The sequence below is a fragment of the Oncorhynchus tshawytscha genome, linkage group LG10 (genome assembly GCF_018296145.1).
Source record: "Oncorhynchus tshawytscha isolate Ot180627B linkage group LG10, Otsh_v2.0, whole genome shotgun sequence".
Classification (NCBI taxonomy): domain Eukaryota; kingdom Metazoa; phylum Chordata; class Actinopteri; order Salmoniformes; family Salmonidae; genus Oncorhynchus; species Oncorhynchus tshawytscha.
In genome coordinates, this window is record NC_056438.1 from 2,198,172 (window position 1) to 2,218,765 (window position 20,594).

Here is a 20,594-nt window from a genome sequence, read left to right on the forward strand (position 1 = left end):
CTAAACTGTAGGCCTCCTTCTGATGCACTATTTGGAATGATTTAAGTTCTTTCTGAACAGACAGCAGTGATTCTATATATTTGTCAAATGTATTGGAATTTATCAGGGGAGCTGCTGCTGCGGCACCTCCAGAAAGAACCATTCGGGCGGCTTCTACAAGGGAATGCTACTGGTAAGAGAGTTTAACAGGGATCATTGAACGCTCATATAATTGTAGTGTTGTGAGAGATACAGACGCGCTTCTCTCATTAAGAACAACAATGGCCAACCACCACGTCTTGGTCGTCTATATATGCTACAATGTTGCGCTAATCATGAACCCGGGCACGAATTAATTATCATGCACGTTTCCATTGTTTTTTTTTAGCATAACTTGAATTTGCCTCTGATTGCTTTTATTGGAATTTTTTACATCGCAAACAGTGAAAATTATTTTTTATGCCACAAGATGTACCGGATCCTGGTAAATGGGTTCCAGAACGAAAACTGAGAGGTCCAAAACTGAGAGGTGCCGGATCCTGTTCCGGTTTACATACCAGAGAGTAACGAGAGGTGATGAATACTCCGTCATTCCCTCACTTACTGAGAGAGTCCTAAATTGCATCCTTTTCCCTATGTAGGCTTAGTGCATTACATTCGACATCAGCCCTTATCAAGCGTAGTGCACCATATAGCCATGGTGGGGTGCCATCTGGGATGCAAGCCTAGCGTCGTAGTTGCCTTTAGTCAACCCAAAGATCTCACAATATGTGGTGTGTATTTGTGAACTTCAGTCAGTCGAAGTTCTCTCGCTCTGTCTCTCTCCCTCTCTCTCTTCCTCTCTCTCTGTCTTTCGGTTATTGTGTCGATGAGACGATGGGTATCGATGTGTGTGGAAGGGAGAGCGCGTGGCAGAGAGACAGAGCCACGGACCGGTCACTCCCCCATACACGAGCTTCCCGGTTGCGCACGTTACGAGAGGCTATAAAAGCTGGCATCTCGAGACAGTGGCAATCAAGCAGCAAATCAATACAGCATCGCACGGCGAACCTCTGCAGACACATGTGTATTTTTTCAGTGGACTTTATCGAGTGTTGTAAGTTTTTCTTCCATCAGGGGGTCTTGTTGCATTTAAACAGAGTGGCATTGTATTTATCCAGATACAGGTCATATCTGTTATTAACTGTCATGCTGCTCCGGGTGTGGGCCAAACTCCCGTGGTTGCTCGCGCAGCTGCTCGCCATGCTCTACTCCACTGTACAGGCGCGTGCGAAAATAAACTCCATCTCAACCGTGTTGCTCCGGGAGTCGCACGCGACGTCAGCCTATAGGAGCACGGGTTCCCCGTTACCCGGCACCGTGAGGAAGAGCGGCAAGGTCCCCGACCAGGTAAGGAACTAAAACACGGGTCCTTATGGGAACAGAGTCATTTGGGGCGACAGGTAGCCTAGTGGTTAGAGACAGGTAGCCTAGTGGTTAGAGGCAGGTAGCCTAGTGGTTAGAGACAGGTAGCCTAGTGGTTAGAGACAGGTAGCCTAGTGGTTAGAGACAGGTAGCCTAGTGGTTAGAGACAGGTAGCCTAGTGGTTAGAGACAGGTAGCCTAGTGGTTAGAGACAGGTAGCCTAGTGGTTAGAGACAGGTAGCCTAGTGGTTAGAGACAGGTAGCCTAGTGGTTAGAGACAGGTAGCCTAGTGGTTAGAGACAGGTAGCCTAGTGGTTAGAGCGTTGGGACAGTAGCCGAAAGATTGCTGGATGAAATCCCTGAGATAAAAATAGAAAAAAAATATCTTATTCTGCCCTTGAACAAGGCAGTTAATAATAAGAGTTTGTTCTGAACTGACTTGCCTAGTTAAATAAAAGCCTGGATGTTATTAGGCATGCAGGAGAGCTTTAAACAGACCCCATCTACAGACTGGATATTCTGATAAATTGTTAACTCTTATGGAGCTGCGTGTCACTTTCAGGCTTTGTATTAATGTAGAACTGCAGATGGTTGCCTATAGCAACGTTTCCCTTCCATTTTTATTTTATTTTTTAGCCTACTTAAGGGTCTCAGTTCAACATGTTTTGTAGCCTACTTAGGGGTCTCAGTTCAACATGTTTTGTAGCCTACTTAAGGGTCTCAGTTCAACATGTTTTGTAGCCTACTTAGGGGTCTCAGTTCAACATGTTTTGTAGCCTACTTAGGGGTCTCAGTTCAACATGTTTTGTAGCCTACTTAGGGGTCTCAGTTCAACATGTTTTTGTAGCCTACTTAGGGGTCTCAGTTCAACATGTTTTTGTAGCCTACTTAGGGGTCTCAGTTCAACATGTTTTGTAGCCTGTTTTGGGGGGGTCTCAGTTCAACATGTTTTTGTAGCCTACTTAGGGGTCTCAGTTCAACATGTTTTTGTAGCCTACTTAGGGGTCTCAGTTCAACATGTTTTGTAGCCTACTTAGGGGTCTCAGTTCAACATGTTTTGTAGCCTACTTAGGGGTCTCAGTTCAACATGTTTTGTAGCCTACTTAGGGGTCTCAGTTCAACATGTTTTGTAGCCTACTTAGGGGTCTCAGTTCAACATGTTTTGTAGCCTACTTAGGGGTCTCAGTTCAACATGTTTTGTAGCCTACTTAAGGGTCTCAGCTCAACATCTTTTTTTTTATTAATGGTCTTTGTAACCCGAACTCAATGCTCAATGTTCACCTCAAAGTTAAATCTCTCCAAATAGTAGTTGTATTGATGACTAGACCATGTCCTAACCTCCCCTCATCCACATCCTCTCTCAGGTGTACCCCTGTGGCAGCGACCTGGAATGTGGCAAGGGGAGCTTTTGCCAGGCTCCCTCCAGAAACCCCTCCCCCCAACGATGTCACACCTGCCGACAGAGGAAGAGGCGTTGTCATAGAGACGCCATGTGCTGCCCCGGCAACCATTGTAGAAACAGTACGTTCTATGGATGTTTCAACAATGACATCGCACACGGTGTGTTGGGAATTGGTGAGGCATTGTACTAATGTTCTCTGTCTGTCTCCTTCCATCTCTCTCTCAGATATCTGTACCCCTCTCCCAGACAGTGTGATGACACATCATATCACTGAGTTAGAGGAACACACTAGACTACCCCCAAAGAAGAAGGTTGGTTGGAAGAAGAGAGGGAGAGGTCAGACCAAGCTGCCCCCCATCAAAGGTAGAATGCCCCCCCACACCACTAGCCCTGTTATAGATGTTAAAACAGCTCTCTCAGCGTGTCGGATCAAATCTCCAGCGTTGGCCTCTGGCCATTTACTTGACTCAAATTGACGTCTGTCATGAGAGACTAGTTCTCTACTGTCACTATTTTCTACATGCAGAACTAACAGGGTGTCCCTCTCTTCTACCCACCAGGTCAGCTGGGTGACCCATGTCTCAGGTCTACAGAATGTTCTGCCGGTCTGTGTTGTGCCCGTCACTTCTGGGACAGGATCTGTAAGCCCGTGCTGAGGCACGGGGAGGTGTGTACGCGGCACGGCAGGAAAGGACAGGAGCTGTTCCAACGCTGTGACTGTGGAGAGGGACTGGCCTGCCAAGCACTCCGTACAGCCCTGCCATCTTCCTCACCGTCATCGTCATCGAAGTCGATAGCAGCAGCAGCTAAAGCAAGATTGTACTTGTGTCAGAGGGAGTGAGGAAAGGAGTGAGGGAAGAAGTGAGGGAGTGAGAGAGGGAAAGAAAATAAAGACTCAACCAATACCCCATCAGCTCCATCTTCCCCCCAATGGAGAGGAGGAGGAGTCACCTGGAAAAGAGACCTCTATCTCTACCTGTAGACTGACTCACCTGGAGAAGACACCTCTATCTCTACCTGTAGACTGACTCACCTGGAGAAGACACTCTACTCTCACCTGGAGAAGACACTCTATCTCTACCTGTCTGACTCACCTGGAGAAGACACTCTATCTCTACCTGTAGACTGACTCACCTGGAGAAGACACCTCTATCTCTACCTGTAGACTGACTCACCTGGAGAAGACACCTCTATCTCTACCTGTAGACTGACTCACCTGGAGAAGACACCTCTATCTCTACCTGTAGACTGACTCACCTGGAGAAGACACCTCTATCTCTACCTGTAGACTGACTCACCTGGAGAAGACACCTCTATCTCTACCTGTAGACTGACTATCTCTACCTGTAGACTGAGACACCTCTATCTCTACCTGTAGACTGACTCACCTGGAGAAGACACCTCTATCTCTACCTGTAGACTGACTCACCTGGAGAAGACACCTCTATCTCTACCTGTAGACTGACTCACCTGGAGAAGACACCTCTATCTCTACCTGTAGACTGACTCACCTGGAGAAGACACCTCTATCTCTACCTGTAGACTGACTCACCTGGAGAAGACACCTCTATCTCTACCTGTAGACTGACTCACCTGGAGAAGACACCTCTATCTCTACCTGTAGACTGACTCACCTGGAGAAGACACCTCTATCTCTACCTGTAGACTGACTCACCTGGAGAAGACACCTCTATCTCTACCTGTAGACTGACTCACCTGGAGAAGACACCTGTACCATCACTCATCTCTACCTGTAGACTGACTCACCTGGAGAAGACACAAATAAAATTTGATTGGATTTAGACTCTCATCTCTACCTGTAGACTGACTCACCTGGAGAAGACACCTCTATCTCTACCTGTAGACTGACTCACCTGGAGAAGACACCTCTATCTCTACCTCTACCTGTAGACTGACTCACCTGGAGAAGACACCTCTATCTCTACCTGTAGACTGACTCACCTGGAGAAGACACCTCTATCTCTACCTGTAGACTGACTCACCTGGAGAAGACACCTCTATCTCTACCTGTAGACTGACTCACCTGGAGAAGACACCTCTATCTCTACCTGGGTTCCTATAGGTAGATAATGTTGTTCTGTTTAACTCTGCTGCTGGGTTCCTATAGGTAGATAATGTTATTCTGGTTAACTCTGCTGCTGGGTTCCTATAGGTAGATAATGTTCTAGTTATCTCTAAAATACTAAATTACATATTTCTGTGGGAATTTTGTTTATATTTTCTTCTCCTTACCAGTTGTATGACCATTACAACTCCTCTCTTTACTGCAGTCTACTGCAACACTATATATATAAGGTTACATATTTAATAGGAAGACCATATAATGGATGGAGAGATTCCTTGTAACGATGGTGGAGATGTTTCTCTACAGGCATCGGAAAATATCGGCACCTTCTGCCGTCCTGCCCCTGAAGAAGGCAGTTAACCCCACTGTTCCCCTGAACCCACTGTTCCCCTGAACAAGGCAGTTAACCCACTGTTCCCCTGAGCAAGGCAGTTAACCCCACTGTTCCCCTGAACAAGGCAGTTAACCCCACTGTTCCCCTGAACAAGGCAGTTAACCCCACTGTTCCCCTGAACAAGGCAGTTAACCCCACTGTTCCCCTGAACAAGGCAGTTAACCCCACTGTTCCCCGGGTGCCTGAAGACGTGGATGTCGATTAATGCAGCCCCCCCCCCTCACCTCTCTGATTCAGAGGGGTTAAATACGGAAGACACATTTCAGTTGAAGGCATTCAGGTTGTACTGACTAGGTATCCCCTTTTACCTTTCCAACTCACTAGGTATCCCCTTTTACCTTTCCAACTCACTAGGTATCCCCTTTCACCTTTCCCTTATCAATACTGTGTGAAAATGATCGGCACCTTATCAATATGAAAGATGTTTGATCATTCTGTATCATAGGACTTCTAGAAATATGCATCTGAATAAATGAACATTAAACTATTAAAGAATCAGATTTTCAAACAAACATGAAGTGTGGATTCATGTAAGGCTTTTATATAAATGTTTTTGGTGGTAAATTGTTTGAATGAAGGACATCAAATCAAATGTATTTATAAAGCCCTTCTTACATCAGCCGATATCTCAAAGTGCTGTACAGAAACCCAGCCTAAAACCCCAAACAGCAAGCAATGCAGGTGTAGAAGCACGGTGGCTAGGAAAAACTCCCTAGAAAGGCCAGAACCTAGGAAGAAACCTAGAGAGGAACCAGGCTATGTGGGGTGGCCAGTCCTTTTCTGGCTGTGCCGGGTGGAGATTATAACAGAACATGGCCAAGATGTTCAAATGTTCATAGATGACCAGCAGGGTCAAATAATAGTAATCACAGTAGTTGTCGAGGGTGCAGCAAGTCAGTACCTCAAGAGTAAATGTCAGTTTGCTTTTCATAGCCGATCATTCAGAGTATCTCTACCGCTCCTGCTGTCTCTAGAGAGTTGAAAACAGCAGGTCTGGGACAGGTAGCACATCCGGTGAACAGGTCAGGGTTCCATAGCCGCAGGCAGAACAGTTGAAACTGGAGCAGCAGCACGGCCAGGTGGACTGGGGACAGCAAGGAGTCATCATGTCAGGTAGTCCTGAGGCATGGTCCTAGGGCTCAGGTCAGTTGAAACTGGAACAGCAGCACGGCCAGGTGGACGGGACAGCAAGGAGTCATCAGGCCAGGTAGTACTGAGGGATGGTCCTAGTGTTCAGGTCCTCCGAGAGAGAGAAAGAGAATTAGAAAGAGCATACTTAAATTCACACAGGACACCGAATAGGACAGGAGAAGTACTCCAGATATAACAAACTGACCCTAGCCCCCGACACGTAAACTACTGCAGCATAAATACTGGAGGCTGAGACAGGAGGGGTCAGGAGACACTGTCCAACAATACCCCCGGACAGGGCCAAACAGGAAGGATACAACCCCAGCCACTTTGCCAAAGCACAGCCCCCACACCACTAGAGGGATATCTTTAACCACCAACTTACCATCCTGAGACAATGCAGAGTATAGCCCACAAATATCTCCGCCACGGCACAACCCAAGGGAGGACGCCAACCCAGACAGGAAGATCACGTCGGCGACTCAACCCACTGAAGTGACGCACCCCTCCTAGGGACGGCATGAAAGAGCACCAGTAAGCCAGTGACTCAGCCCCTGTAATAGGTTTAGAGGCAGAGAATCCCAGTGGAAAGAGGGGAACCGGCCAGGCAGAGACAGCAAGGGCGGTTCGTTGCTCCAGAGCCTTTCCGTTCACCTTCCCACTTCTGGGCCAGACTACACTCAATCATATGACCCACTGAAGAGATGAGTCTTCAGTAAAGACTTAAAGGTTGAGACCGATAAAAGATTGGTAGGAGCAAGCCCATGTAATGCTTTGTAGGTTAGCAGTAAAACCTTGAAATCAGCCCTAGCCTTAACAGGAAGCCAGTGTAGGGAGGCTAGCACAGGAGTAATATGATCAAATTTGTTGGTTCTAGTCAGGATTCTAGCAGCCATATTTAGCACTAACTGAAGTTTATTTAGTGCTTTATCCGGGTAGCCGGAAAGTAGAGCATTGCAGTAGTCTAACCTAGAAGTAACAAAAGCATGGATTAATTTTTCTGCATCATTTTTGCAAATCAAATATTGTGATGTGTGAGGAGAGAGAAAGAGAGGGAGGAGAGAGAGAGGGAGGAGAGAGAGATGGAGAAGAGATAAAGAGAGGAGAGAGGGAGGAGAGAGAGAGAGGAGAGATGAGAGAGAGAGAAAGAGAGAAGAGATGAGAGAGAGGGAGGACATAGAGAGGGGGAGGAGAGAGAGAGGAGAGAGGGGGAGAGACAGAAAGAGCAGGAGAGAGAGAGAGAGAGAGAGAGGGAGGGAGGGAGAGACAGAAAGATGAAGGAGAGACAGAGAGAGAGAGAGAGAGGGAGAGACAGAAAGATGAAGGAGAGACAGAGAGAGAGAGAGAGGGAGAGACAGAAAGATGAAGGAGAGAGAGAGAGACAGAGAGAGAGAGAGAGAGAGAAAGACAGAGAGAGAGACAGAGAGAGAGACAGAGAGAGAGAGAGAGAGAGAGAGAGAGAGAGAGAGAAAGAGGAGGTGAGAGAGAACATGTCTGAATTGTCTCAGTAACATGGAAGTCAATCAGTACAATGTATTCAAAGAATACAGTCCTCACTTTGTTGTCAAACACTTTGACAGGCGTGTATCTGATTGGTGAGGCTTGCATGTCCAGATCAGAGAAGAAATATAGTACACAGTACACTACTTTAGACCAGAGCCCTATTCCCTATATAGTACACTACTATAGACCAGAGCCCTATTCCCTATATAGTGGCACTACTTTAGACCAGAGCCCTATTCCCTATATAGTACACTACTTTAGACCAGAGACCTATTCCCTATATAGTGCACTACTATAGACCAGAGCCCTATTCCTTATATAGTACACTACTATAGACCAGAGCCCTATTCCCTATATAGTGCACTACTATAGACCAGAGCCCTATTCCTTATATAGTACACTACTATAGACCAGAGCCCTATTCCCTATATAGTGCACTACTATAGACCAGAGCCCTATTCCCTATATAGTACACTACTTTAGACCAGAGCCCTATTCCCTATATAGTGCACTACTTTAGACCAGAGCCCTATTCCCTATATAGTGCACTACTATAGACCAGTACTTTAGCCCTGGTACACTTTACAGGGATGCCATTTGGGAATGTCTTAAAATCAAAAGAAACCTTTAATCCTTCCTTTCATATGGATACAAACCTCTGGGCCTCTCTGAATCTTTCAGATCACAATGAGGTTGACTATGTGGACAGGGGGACTTGATTATAGATCAGCATTCCTACTCTGAGACAGTTGAATCCAGGACTCTGGTACAGCTTTATTACAGTCTCTGAGACTGTTGAATCCAGTACAGCTATATTACAGTCTCTGAGACAGTTGAATCCAGTACAGCTATATTACAGTCTCTGAGACTGTTGAATCCAGGACTCTGGTACAGCTATATTACAGTCTCTGAGACTGTTGAATCCAGGACAGCTATATTACAGTCTCTGAGACTGTTGAATCCAGGACAGCTATATTACAGTCTCTGAGACTGTTGAATCCTGGACTCTGGTACAGCTATATTACTGTCTCTGAGACTGTTGAATCCAGGACTCTGGTACAGCTATATTACAGTCTCTGCAACTGTTGAATCCAGGACAGCTATATTACAGTCTCTGAGACTGTTGAATCCAGGACTCTGGTATTCCCTATATTACAGTCTCTGAGACTGTTGAATCCAGGACAGCTATATTACAGACTCTAAAACTGTTGAATCCAGGACTCTGGTATTCCCTATATTACAGTCTCTGCGACTGTTGAATCCAGGACTCTGGTACAGCTATATTACAGTCTCTGAGACTGTTGAATCCAGGACAGCTATATTACAGTCTCTGAGACAGTTGAATCCAGGACAGCTATATTACAGTCTCTGAGACTGTTGAATCCAGGACTCTGGTACAGCTATATTACAGTCTCTGAGACTGTTGAATCCAGGACAGCTATATTACAGTCTCTGAGACTTTTGAATCCAGGACAGCTATATTACAGTCTCTAAAACTGTTGAATCCAGGACCCTGGTACAGCTATATGACAGTCTCTGAGACTGTTGAATCCAGGACTCTGGTACAGCTATATTACAGTCTCTGAGGCTGTTGAATCCAGGACTCTGGTACAGCTATATTACAGTCTCTGAGACTGTTTAATCCAGGACAGCTATATGGCAGTCTCTGAGACTGTTGAACCCAGGACTCTGGTACAGCTATATTACAGTCTCTGAGACTGTTGGACCCAGGACTCTGGTACAGCTATATTACAGTCTCTGAGACTGTTGGATCCAGGACTCTGGTACAGCTATATTACAGTCTCTGAGACTGTTGAATCCAGGACAGCTATATTACAGTCTCTGAGACTTTTGAATCCAGGACAGCTATATTACAGTCTCTAAAACTGTTGAATCCAGGACCCTGGTACAGCTATATGACAGTCTCTGAGACTGTTTAATCCAGGACAGCTATATGGCAGTCTCTGAGACTGTTGAACCCAGGACTCTGGTACAGCTATATTACAGTCTCTGAGACTGTTGGACCCAGGACTCTGGTACAGCTATATTACAGTCTCTGAGACTGTTGGATCCAGGACTCTGGTACAGCTATATTACAGTCTCTGAGGCTGTTGAATCCAGGACTCTGGTACAGCTATATTACAGTCTCTGAGACTGTTTAATCCAGGACAGCTATATGACAGTCTCTGAGACTGTTGAATCCAGGACTCTGGTACAGCTATATTACAGTCTCTGAGGCTGTTGAATCCAGGACTCTGGTACAGCTATATTACAGTCTCTGAGACTGTTTAATCCAGGACAGCTATATGGCAGTCTCTGAGACTGTTGAACCCAGGACTCTGGTACAGCTATATTACAGTCTCTGATACTGTTGGACCCAGGACTCTGGTACAGCTATATTACAGTCTCTGAGACTGTTGAATCCAGGACAGCTATATTACAGTCTCTGAGACTGTTGAATCCAGGACTCTGGTACAGCTATATTACAGTCTCTGAGACTGTTGAATCCAGGACAGCTATATTACAGTCTCTAAAACTGTTGAATCCAGGACCCTGGTACAGCTATATTACAGTCTCTGAGACTTTTGAATCCAGGACAGCTATATTACAGTCTCTAAAACTGTTGAATCCAGGACTCTGGTACAGCTATATTACAGTCTCTGAGACTGTTGAATCCAGGACTCTGGTACAGCTATATTACAGTCTCTGAGACTGTTTAATCCAGGACAGCTATATGACAGTCTCTGAGACTGTTGAATCCAGGACTCTGGTACAGCTATATTACAGTCTCTGAGACTGTTGGATCCAGGACTCTGGTACAGCTATATTACAGTCTCTGAGGCTGTTGAATCCAGGACTCTGGTACAGCTATATTACAGTCTCTGAGACTGTTTAATCCAGGACAGCTATATGGCAGTCTCTGAGACTGTTGAACCCAGGACTCTGGTACAGCTATATTACAGTCTCTGAGACTGTTGGACCCAGGACTCTGGTACAGCTATATTACAGTCTCTGAGACTGTTGAATCCAGGACTCTGGTACAGCTATATTACAGTCTCTGAGGCTGTTGAATCCAGGACTCTGGTACAGCTATATTACAGTCTCTGAGACTGTTTAATCCAGGACAGCTATATGACAGTCTCTGAGACTGTTGAATCCAGGACTCTGGTACAGCTATATTACAGTCTCTGAGGCTGTTGAATCCAGGACTCTGGTACAGCTATATTACAGTCTCTGAGACTGTTGAACCCAGGACTCTGGTACAGCTATATTACAGTCTCTGATACTGTTGGACCCAGGACTCTGGTACAGCTATATTACAGTCTCTGAGACTGTTGAATCCAGGACAGCTATATTACAGTCTCTGAGGCTGTTGAATCCAGGACTCTGGTACAGCTATATTACAGTCTCTGAGACTGTTGAATCCAGGACAGCTATATTACAGTCTCTGAGACTGTTGAATCCAGGACAGCTATATTACAGTCTCTGAGACGGATTGTATTGTGTTCAGATGGACAGAGTTTCAGGGGCATGTGAGTAAGATTTCTCTCTCTCTTCCACTGTCTGACTGTTTGTGTGCGTGTGCATGTTTGTGTGTGTGTGTGTGTGTCTATGTGTGTGCGTGCGCGTGTGCGTGTGTGTGTGTGCGTGTGTGTGTGTGTCTATGTGTGTGTGTGTCTATGTGTGTGTGTGTGTGTGTGTGTGTGTGTGTGTGTGTGTGTGTGTGTGTGTGTGTGTGTGTGTGTGTGTGTGTGTGTGTGTGTGTGTGTGTGTGTGTGTGTGTGTGTGTGTGTGTGTGTGTGTGTGTGTGTGTGTGTGTGTGTACAGCATGCCTTTTTGGTTGTTTGTTTTAATAGGGCATGGACATCAGTGTTCTATCACAGTTTATTGTAAGCTCTGCCTTCCTACACACACACACACACACACACACACACACTTGTTATTTTATGTCAGTATAAACCGTGCCATGCAATCCTTCATCTGACGTGGATAAAGATATTTCCCTGTTACTGGACTGTCATGCTGTGTTGACTCTGGGTGTTTGATGGCTCACTGACATCCTGGTGTATGTGTGTGTGTGTGTGTGTGTGTGTGTGTGTGTGTGTGTGTGTGTGTGTGTGTGTGTGTGTGTGTGTGTGTGTGTGTGTGTGTGTGTGTGTGTGTGTGTGTGTGTGTGTGCGTGTGTGTTTGCGTGTGTGTTTGCGTGTGTGTGTGTGTGTTGTTTGCGTGTGTGTTTGCGTGTGTGTGTGTGTTTGCGTGTGTGTGTGTGTGTTTGCGTGTGTGTGTGTTTGCGTATGTGTGTGCGTGTGTGTTTGCGTGTGTGTGTGTGTGTGTGTGTGTGTGTGTTTGGCTCCATCCCATGATGGTATCATTGTATTTATGACATCTGTTTTCATTGTGATGAATCATTATTACTGTTATTGTTTAGAAAGGTTAAACTAACACACCATATGAATGTTGACTGGGGGGTACCACCGTGGGTTGACAGGAGGGTACCACCATGGGTTGATGACTGACGGTATCACCATGAGTTGACTGGGGGGTACCACCGTGGGTTGACTGGAGGGTACCACCGTGGGTTGACTGGGGGGTACCACCGTGGGTTGACTGGGGGTACCACCGTGGGTTGACTGGAGGGTACCACCGTGGGTTGACTGGGGGACCACCGTGGGTTGACTGGGGGTACCACCATGGGTTGACTGGAGGGTACCACCGTGGGTTGACTGGAGGGTACCACCGTGGGTTGACTGGAGGGTACCACTGTGGGTTGACTGGAGGGTACCACCGTGGGTTGACTGGGGGGTACCACCGTGGGTTGACTGGGGGGTACCACCGTGGATTGACTGGGGGGACCACTGTGGGTTTACTGGGGGCACCACCGTGGGTTGACTGGGGGTACCACTGTGGGTTGATAACTGATGGTACCACCGTGGGTTGACTGGAGGATACCACCGTGGGTTGATGACTGACGGTACCAGAATGACTGAGGCCTGACTCTTTTTCTGGACCAAGAAGCAGGTGCTCATCCTTGCCGTGCCTTGAATTAGGCCTAAGCGGTGGCTAAGGACAGGGTCTTTAGTAGAAACAAAGGTAAATACCCAGTGTGACGAATAGAGACTGTCTTAAACAGAATAGATCAGTATAGGATAGTTGCATGGCTACCTATAGTTAGCATTTTAGCATGTTAGCATGCTTCAGTAGATTTACTACATAGTTGTTAGCGTTTTAGTATGTTTCTATAGGTTCACTATATGGTCAGGTTTGGTTAGCGTGTTAGCAAGTTTCTATAGGTTCAGGTCGGTTATTATGTTAGCATGTTCCTATAGTTTCACTATACAGCAGTTAGCGTTTTAGCATGTTCGCATGTTTCAGAAGATTCACTGTATGTTCAGGGTCGGCAGGGTTAAGACAATAAAAGTCATTAGTAATGTAATCCATTGGACAACTGAATCTGATTACTTTGTTAACCTGCCTCCTCTATTTATGCTGCGGACCAATCCGTTCCCTCTGCTGACCGATCCGTTCCCTCTGCTGACCGATCCTTTCCCTCCGCTGTCCGTTCCCTCTGTGGACCGATCCGTTCCCTCCGCTACCGATCCGTTCCCTCCGCTACCGATCCGTTCCCTCTGCTACCGATCCGTTCCCTCTGCTACCGATCCGTTCCCTCTGCTACCGATCCGTTCCCCCAGCTGACCGAGCTGTTCCCTCTGCGGACCGAGCCGTTCCCCCTGCTGACCGAGCCGTTCCCCCTGCTGACCGATCCGTTCCCTCTGTGGACCGATCCTTTCCCTCTGCTACCGATCCGTTCCCTCTGCTACCGATCCGTTCCCTCTGCTACCGATCCGTTCCCCCAGCTGACCGAGCTGTTCCCTCTGCGGACCGAGCCGTTCCCCCTGCTGACCGAGCCGTTCCCCCTGCTGACCGAGCCGTTCCCTCTGCGGCCCGATCAGTTCCCTCTGCGGACCGAGCCGTTCCCTCTGCGGACCGATCCGTTCCCTCTGCACACCGAGGTTCCCTCTGCGGACCGATCCGTTCTTTCTGCGGACCGAGCCGTTCCCTCTGCGGGGTCCGAGCCGTTCCCTCTGCACACCGAGCCGTTCCCTCTGCACACCGAGCCGTTCCCTCTGCGGACCGAGCCGTTCCCTCTGCACACCGATCCGTTCTTTCTGCCGACCGAGCCGTTCCTCTGCACACCGAGCCGTTCCCTCTGCGGACCGATCCGTTCTTTCTGCCGACCGAGCCGTTCCCTCTGCACACCGATCCGTTCTTTCTGCCGACCGAGCCGTTCCCTCTGCACACCGAGCCGTTCCCTCTGCACACCGAGCCGTTCCCTCTGCACACCGAGCCGTTCCCTCTGCGGACCGAGCCGTTCCCTCTGCACAACGATCCGTTCTTTCTGCCGACCGAGCCGTTCCCTCTGCACACCCCGTTCCCTCTGCGGACCGATCCGTTCTTTCTGCCGACCGAGCCGTTCCCTCTGCACACCGATCCGTTCTTTCTGCCGACCGAGCCGTTCCCTCTGCACACCGAGCCGTTCCCTCTGCGGACCGATCCGTTCTTTCTGCCGACCGAGCCGTTCCCTCTGCACACCGATCCGTTCTTTCTGCGGACCGAGCCGTTCCCTCTGCACACCGAGCCGTTCCCTCTGCGGACCGAGCCGTTCCCTCTGCACACCGATCCGTTCTTTCTGCCGACCGAGCCGTTCCCTCTGCACACCGAGCCGTTCCCTCTGCACACCGATCCGTTCTTTCTGCCGACCGAGCCGTTCCCTCTGCACACCGAGCCGTTCCCTCTGCCTTCCCTCTGGACCGATCCGTTCTTTCTGCGGACCGAGCCGTTCCACCAGCTGCCTGCTTGCCTCTTCTTGATGAAAGGTCATCACTGCTTCACTGTCAAGTTCCAGTTCAGTAGACCTGCTGTACCAGTGTTTGATTGGTCAGTAGACCTGCTGTACCAGTGTTTGATTGGTCAGTAGACCTGCTGTACCAGTGTTTGATTGGTCAGTAGACCTGCTGTACCAGTGTTTGATTGGTCAGTAGACCTGCTGTACCAGTGTTTGATTGGTCAGTAGACCTGCTGTACCAGTGTTTGATTGGTCAGTAGACCTGCTGTACCAGTGTTTGATTGGTCAGTAGACCTGCTGTACCAGTGTTTGATTGGTCAGTAGACCTGCTGTACCAGTGTTTGATTGGTCAGTAGACCTGCTGTACCAGTGTTTGATTGGTCAGTAGACCTGCTGTACCAGTGTTTGATTGGTCAATATACCTGCTGTACCAGTGTTTGATTGGTCAGTAGACCTGCTGTACCAGTGTTTGATTGGTCAGTAGACCTGCTGTACCAGTGTTTGATTGGTCAATATACCTGCTGTACCAGTGTTTGATTGGTCAGTAGACCTGCTGTACCAGTGTTTGGTTGGTCAATATACCTGCTATACCAGTGTTTGATTGGTCAGTAGATCTGCTGTACCAGTGTTTGATTGGTCAGTAGACCTGCTGTACCAGTGTTTGATTGGTCAGTAGACCTGCTGTACCAGTGTTTGATTGGTCAATATACCTGCTATACCAGTGTTTGATTGGTCAATATACCTGCTGTACCAGTGTTTGATTGGTCAGTAGACCTCCTATACCAGTGTTTGATTGGTCAGTAGCCCTGCTATACCAATGTTTGATTGTTCAATATACCTGCAATACCAGCAACAAGCAGTTTCTGGCCAGAAAAAGAGGAATTCCGGGTTTCCGCAGCTGGGGCAGTCGCAGGCGGCCACCGTGCAGCCTTCGTCCCCCTAAGTTCAGACCAGGACGGCTCTCGGGTAGCGTTGAGGATGAGCTTTGGCTCTACCTCCCTTCCCAACAGAGGGTTCTCCCTCCCTCTATAGTGTTGGGTCGTAGTGAGGTTCTCTCTCCCTCTATAGTGTTGGGTCGTAGTGAGGTTCTCTCTCCCTCTATAGTGTTGGGTCGTAGTGAGGTTCTCTCTCCCTCTATAGTGTTGGGTCGTAGTGAGGTTCTCTCTCCCTCTATAGTGTTGGGTCGTAGTGAGGTTCTCTCTCCCTCCCTCTATAGTGTTGGGTCGTAGTGAGGTTCTCTCTCCCTCCCTCTATAGTGTTGGGTCATAGTGAGGTTCTCTCTCCCTCCCTCTATAGTGTTGGGTCGTAGTGAGGTTCTCCCTCCCTCTATAGTGTTGGGTCGTAGTGAGGTTCTCTCTCCCTCCCTCTATAGTGTTGGGTCGTAGTGAGGTTCTCTCTCCCCTCCATCTATAGTGTTGGGTCGTAGTGAGGTTCTCCCTCCCTCTATAGTGTTGGGTCGTAGTGAGGTTCTCTCCCTCCCTCTATAGTGTTGGGTCGTAGTGAGGTTCTCTCTCCCTCCATCTATAGTGTTGGGTTCTCTCCCCTCCCTCTATAGTGTTGGGTCGTAGTGAGGTTCTCTCCTCCCTCTATAGTGTTGGGTCGTAGTGAGGTTGTCTCTCCCTCCCTCTATAGTGTTGGGTCATAGTGAGGTTCTCTCTCCCTCCCTCTATAGTGTTGGGTCGTAGTGAGGTTCTCCCTCCCTCTATAGTGTTGGGTCTCTCCTCCCCTCTATAGTGTTGGGTCGTAGTGAGGTTCTCTCTCCCTCCCTCTATAGTGTTGGGTCGTAGTGAGGTTCTCTCTCCCTCCCTCTATAGTGTTGGGTCGTAGTGAGGTTCTCTCTCCCTCCCTCTATAGTGTTGGGTCGTAGTGAGGTTCTCTCTCCCTCTATAGTGTTGGGTCGTAGTGAGGTTCTCTCTCCCTCCCCTCCCTCTATAGTGTTGGGTCGTAGTGAGGTTCTCTCTCCCTCCCTCTATAGTGTTGGGTCGTAGTGAGGTTCTCTCTCCCTCCCTCTATAGTGTTGGGTCATAGTGAGGTTCTCTCTCCCTCCCTCTATAGTGTTGGGTCATAGTGAGGTTCTCTCCTCCCTCTATAGTGTTGGGTCGTAGTGAGGTTCTCTCCCCCTCCCTCTATAGTGTTGGGTCGTAGTGAGGTTCTCTCCCTCCCTCTATAGTGTTGGGTCGTAGTGAGGTTCTCTCTCCCCTCCCTCTATAGTGTTGGGTCGTAGTGAGGTTCTCTCTCCCCCTCCCTCTATAGTGTTGGGTCGTAGTGAGGTTCTCTCCCTCCCTCCCTCTATAGTGTTGGGTCGTAGTGAGGTTCTCTCTCCCTCCCTCTATAGTGTTGGGTCGTAGTGAGGTTCTCTCTCCCTCCCTCTATAGTGTTGGGTCATAGTGAGGTTCTCTCTCCCTCCCTCTATAGTGTTGGGTCATAGTGAGGTTCTCTCTCCCTCCCTCTATAGTGTTGGGTCGTAGTGAGGTTCTCTCTCCCTCTATAGTGTTGGGTCGTAGTGAGGTTCTCTCTCCCTCCCTCTATAGTGTTGGGTCGTAGTGAGGTTCTCTCTCCCTCTATAGTGTTGGGTCGTAGTGAGGTTCTCTCTCCCTCCCTCTATAGTGTTGGGTCGTAGTGAGGTTCTCTCTCCCTCCCTCTATAGTGTTGGGTCGTAGTGAGGTTCTCTCTCCCTCCCTCTATAGTGTTGGGTCGTAGTGAGGTTCTCTCCCCCCTCTATAGTGTTGGGTCGTAGTGAGGTTCTCTCTCCCTCTATAGTGTTGGGTCGTAGTGAGGTTCTCCTCCCTCCTCTATAGTGTTGGGTCGTAGTGAGGTTCTCTCTCCCTCTATAGTGTTGGGTCGTAGTGAGGTTCTCTCCCTCTATAGTGTTGGGTCGTAGTGAGGTTCTCCCTCCTCTATAGTGTTGGGTCGTAGTGAGGTTCTCTCTCCCTCCCTCTATAGTGTTGGGTCATAGTGAGGTTCTCTCCCTCCCTCCCTCTATAGTGTTGGGTCGTAGTGAGGTTCTCTCTCCCTCCCTCTATAGTGTTGGGTCGTAGTGAGGTTCTCTCTCCCTCTATAGTGTTGGGTCGTAGTGAGGTTCTCTCTCCCTCCCTCTATAGTGTTGGGTCGTAGTGAGGTTCTCTCCTCTATAGTGTTGGGTCGTAGTCTATAGTGTTGGGTCGTAGTGAGGTTGTCTCTCTCCCTCCCTCTATAGTGTTGGGTATGAGTGTTCTCTCCCTCCCTCTATAGTGTTGGGTCGTAGTGAGGTTCTCTCCCTCCCTCTATAGTGTTGGGTCGTAGTGAGGTTCTCTCTCCCTCCCTCTATAGTGTTGGGTCGTAGTGAGGTTCTCTCTCCCTCCCTCTATAGTGTTGGGTCGTAGTGAGGTTCTCTCTCCCCCTCCCTCTATAGTGTTGGGTCGTAGTGAGGTTCTCTCTCCCTCCCTCTATAGTGTTGGGTCGTAGTGAGGTTGTCTCTCCCTCCCTCTATAGTGTTGGGTCGTAGTGAGGTTCTCTCTCCCTCCCTCTATAGTGTTGGGTCGTAGTGAGGTTCTCTCTCCCTCCCTATATAGTGTTGGGTCGTAGTGAGGTTCTCTCCCTCCCTCCCTCTATAGTGTTGGGTCATAGTGAGGTTCTCTCTCCCTCCCTCTATAGTGTTGGGTCGTAGTGAGGTTCTCTCTCCCTCCCTCTATAGTGTTGGGTCGTAGTGAGGTTCTCTCTATAGTGTTGGGTCGTAGTGAGGTTCTCCCTCCCTCTATAGTGTTGGGTCGTAGTGAGGTTCTCTCTCCTCTATAGTGTTGGGTCGTAGTGAGGTTCTCTCTCCCTCCCTATAGTGTTGGGTCGTAGTGAGGGTTCTCTCTCCCTCCCTCTATAGTGTTGGGTCGTAGTGAGGTTCTCTCTCCCTCCCTCTATAGTGTTGGGTCGTAGTGAGGTTCTCTCTCCCTCCTCTATAGTGTTGGGTCGTAGTGAGGTTCTCTCTCCCTCCCTCTATAGTGTTGGGTCGTAGTGAGGTTCTCTCTCCCTCCCTCTATAGTGTTGGGTCTCTCTCTCCCTCCCTCTATAGTGTTGGGTCGTAGTGAGGTTCTCTCCTCTCGTAGTGAGGTTCTCCCCTCCCTCTATAGTGTTGGGTCGTAGTGAGGTTCTCTCTCCCTCCCTCTATAGTGTTGGTTGGGTCTCTCTCCCTCCCTCTATAGTGTTGGGTGAGGTTCTCTCTCCCTCCCTCTCTATAGTGTTGGGTCATAGTGAGGTTCTCTCTCCCTCCCTCTATAGTGTTGGGTCATAGTGAGGTTCTCTCTCCCTCCCTCTATAGTGTTGGGTCGTAGTGAGGTGTGTTGGGTCGGTTTCTCTCTCCCTCCCTCTATAGTGTTGGGTCGTAGTGAGGTTCTCTCTCCCTCTCTATAGTGTTGGGTCGTAGTGAGGTTCTCTCCCCTCCTCTATAGTGTTGGGTCGTAGTGAGGTTCTATAGTGTTGGGTCTCTCCCCCTCCCTCTATAGTGTTGGGTCGTAGTGAGGTTCTCTCTCCCTCCCTCTATAGTGTTGGGTCGTAGTGAGGTTCTCTCTCCCCCTCTATAGTGTTGGGTCGTAGTGAGGTTCTCTCCCTCCTCTATAGTGTTGGGTCGTAGTGAGGTTCTCTCTCCCTCCCTCTATAGTGTTGGGTCGTAGTGAGGTTCTCTCTCCCTCCCTCTATAGTGTTGGGTCGTAGTGAGGTTGTCTCTCCCTCCCTCTATAGTGTTGGGTCGTAGTGAGGTTCTCTCTCCCTCCCTCTATAGTGTTGGGTCGTAGTGAGGTTGTCTCTCCCTCCCTCTATAGTGTTGGGTCGTAGTGAGGTTGTTCTCCCTAGTGTTGGGTCTCTATAGTGTTGGGTCGTAGTGAGGTTCTCTCTCCCCCCCTCTATAGTGTTGGGTCGTAGTGAGGTTCTCTCCCTCTCCCTCTATAGTGTTGGGTCGTAGTGAGGTTCTCTCTCCCTCCCTCTATAGTGTTGGGTCGTAGTGAGGTTCTCTCTCCCTCCCTCTATAGTGTTGGGTCATAGTGAGGTTCTCCCTCCCTCTATAGTGTTGGGTCGTAGTGAGGTTCTCTCCTCCCTCTATAGTGTTGGGTCGTAGTGAGGTTCTCCCTCCCTCTATAGTGTTGGGTCGTAGTGAGGTTGTCTCTCCATCCCTCTATAGTGTTGGGTCGTAGTGAGGGTTCTCTCCCTCCCTCTATAGTGTTGGGTCGTAGTGAGGTTGTCTCTCCATCCCTCTATAGTGTTGTGTCGTAGTGAGGTTCTCTTTCCCTCCCTCTATAGTGTTGGGTCGTAGTGAGGTTCTCTCTCCCTCTATAGTGTTGGGTCGTGGTGAGGTTCTCTCTCCCTCCCTCTATAGTGTTGGGTCGTAGTGAGGTTCTCTCTCCCTCCCTCTATAGTGTTGGGTCGTAGTGAGGTTCTCTCTCCCTCCCTCTATAGTGTTGGGTCGTAGTGAGGTTCTCTCTCCCTCCCTCTATAGTGTTGGGTCGTAGTGAGGTTCTCTCTCCCTCCCTCTATAGTGTTGGGTCGTAGTGAGGTTCTCTCTCCCTCCCTCTATAGTGTTGGGTCATAGTGAGGTTCTCTCTCCCTCCCTCTATAGTGTTGGGTCGTAGTGAGGTTCTCTCTCCCTCTATAGTGTTGGGTCGTGGTGAGGTTCTCTCTCCCTCTATAGTGTTGGGTCGTAGTGAGGTTCTCTCTCCCTCTATAGTGTTGGGTCGTAGTGAGGTTCTCTCTCCCTCTATAGTGTTGGGTCCTCTCCCTCCCCTCTAGTGTTGGGTCGTCCCTCCCTCTAGTGTTCTCTCTCCTCCCTCTATAGTGTTGGGTCGTGGTGAGGTTCTCTCTCCCTCACTCTATAGTGTTGGGTCATAGTGAGG

The 20,594-nt window shown here is 48.8% G+C and overlaps 1 protein-coding gene across 2 annotated transcripts; it reads left to right on the plus strand.

Annotated features, from left to right (window-relative positions):
• The first annotated feature begins 531 nt into the window (after positions 1–531).
• LOC112241132 (dickkopf-related protein 2) lies at positions 532–3,847 on the plus strand. 2 transcript variants are annotated; one of them, XM_024409297.2, is made up of 5 exons: positions 533–1,075; positions 1,213–1,368; positions 2,747–2,903; positions 3,010–3,147; positions 3,345–3,847. In XM_024409297.2, exons 2-5 carry the CDS (start codon positions 1,222–1,224, stop codon positions 3,623–3,625), a joined length of 723 nt encoding a protein of 240 aa, XP_024265065.1. In that variant the 5' UTR covers positions 533–1,075; positions 1,213–1,221; the 3' UTR covers positions 3,626–3,847. The 2 variants fall into 2 exon arrangements, with proteins under 2 accessions (XP_024265064.1, XP_024265065.1); XM_024409296.2 differs by having other exon boundaries at positions 532–1,368.
• The last annotated feature ends 16,747 nt before the right edge of the window (positions 3,848–20,594 follow it).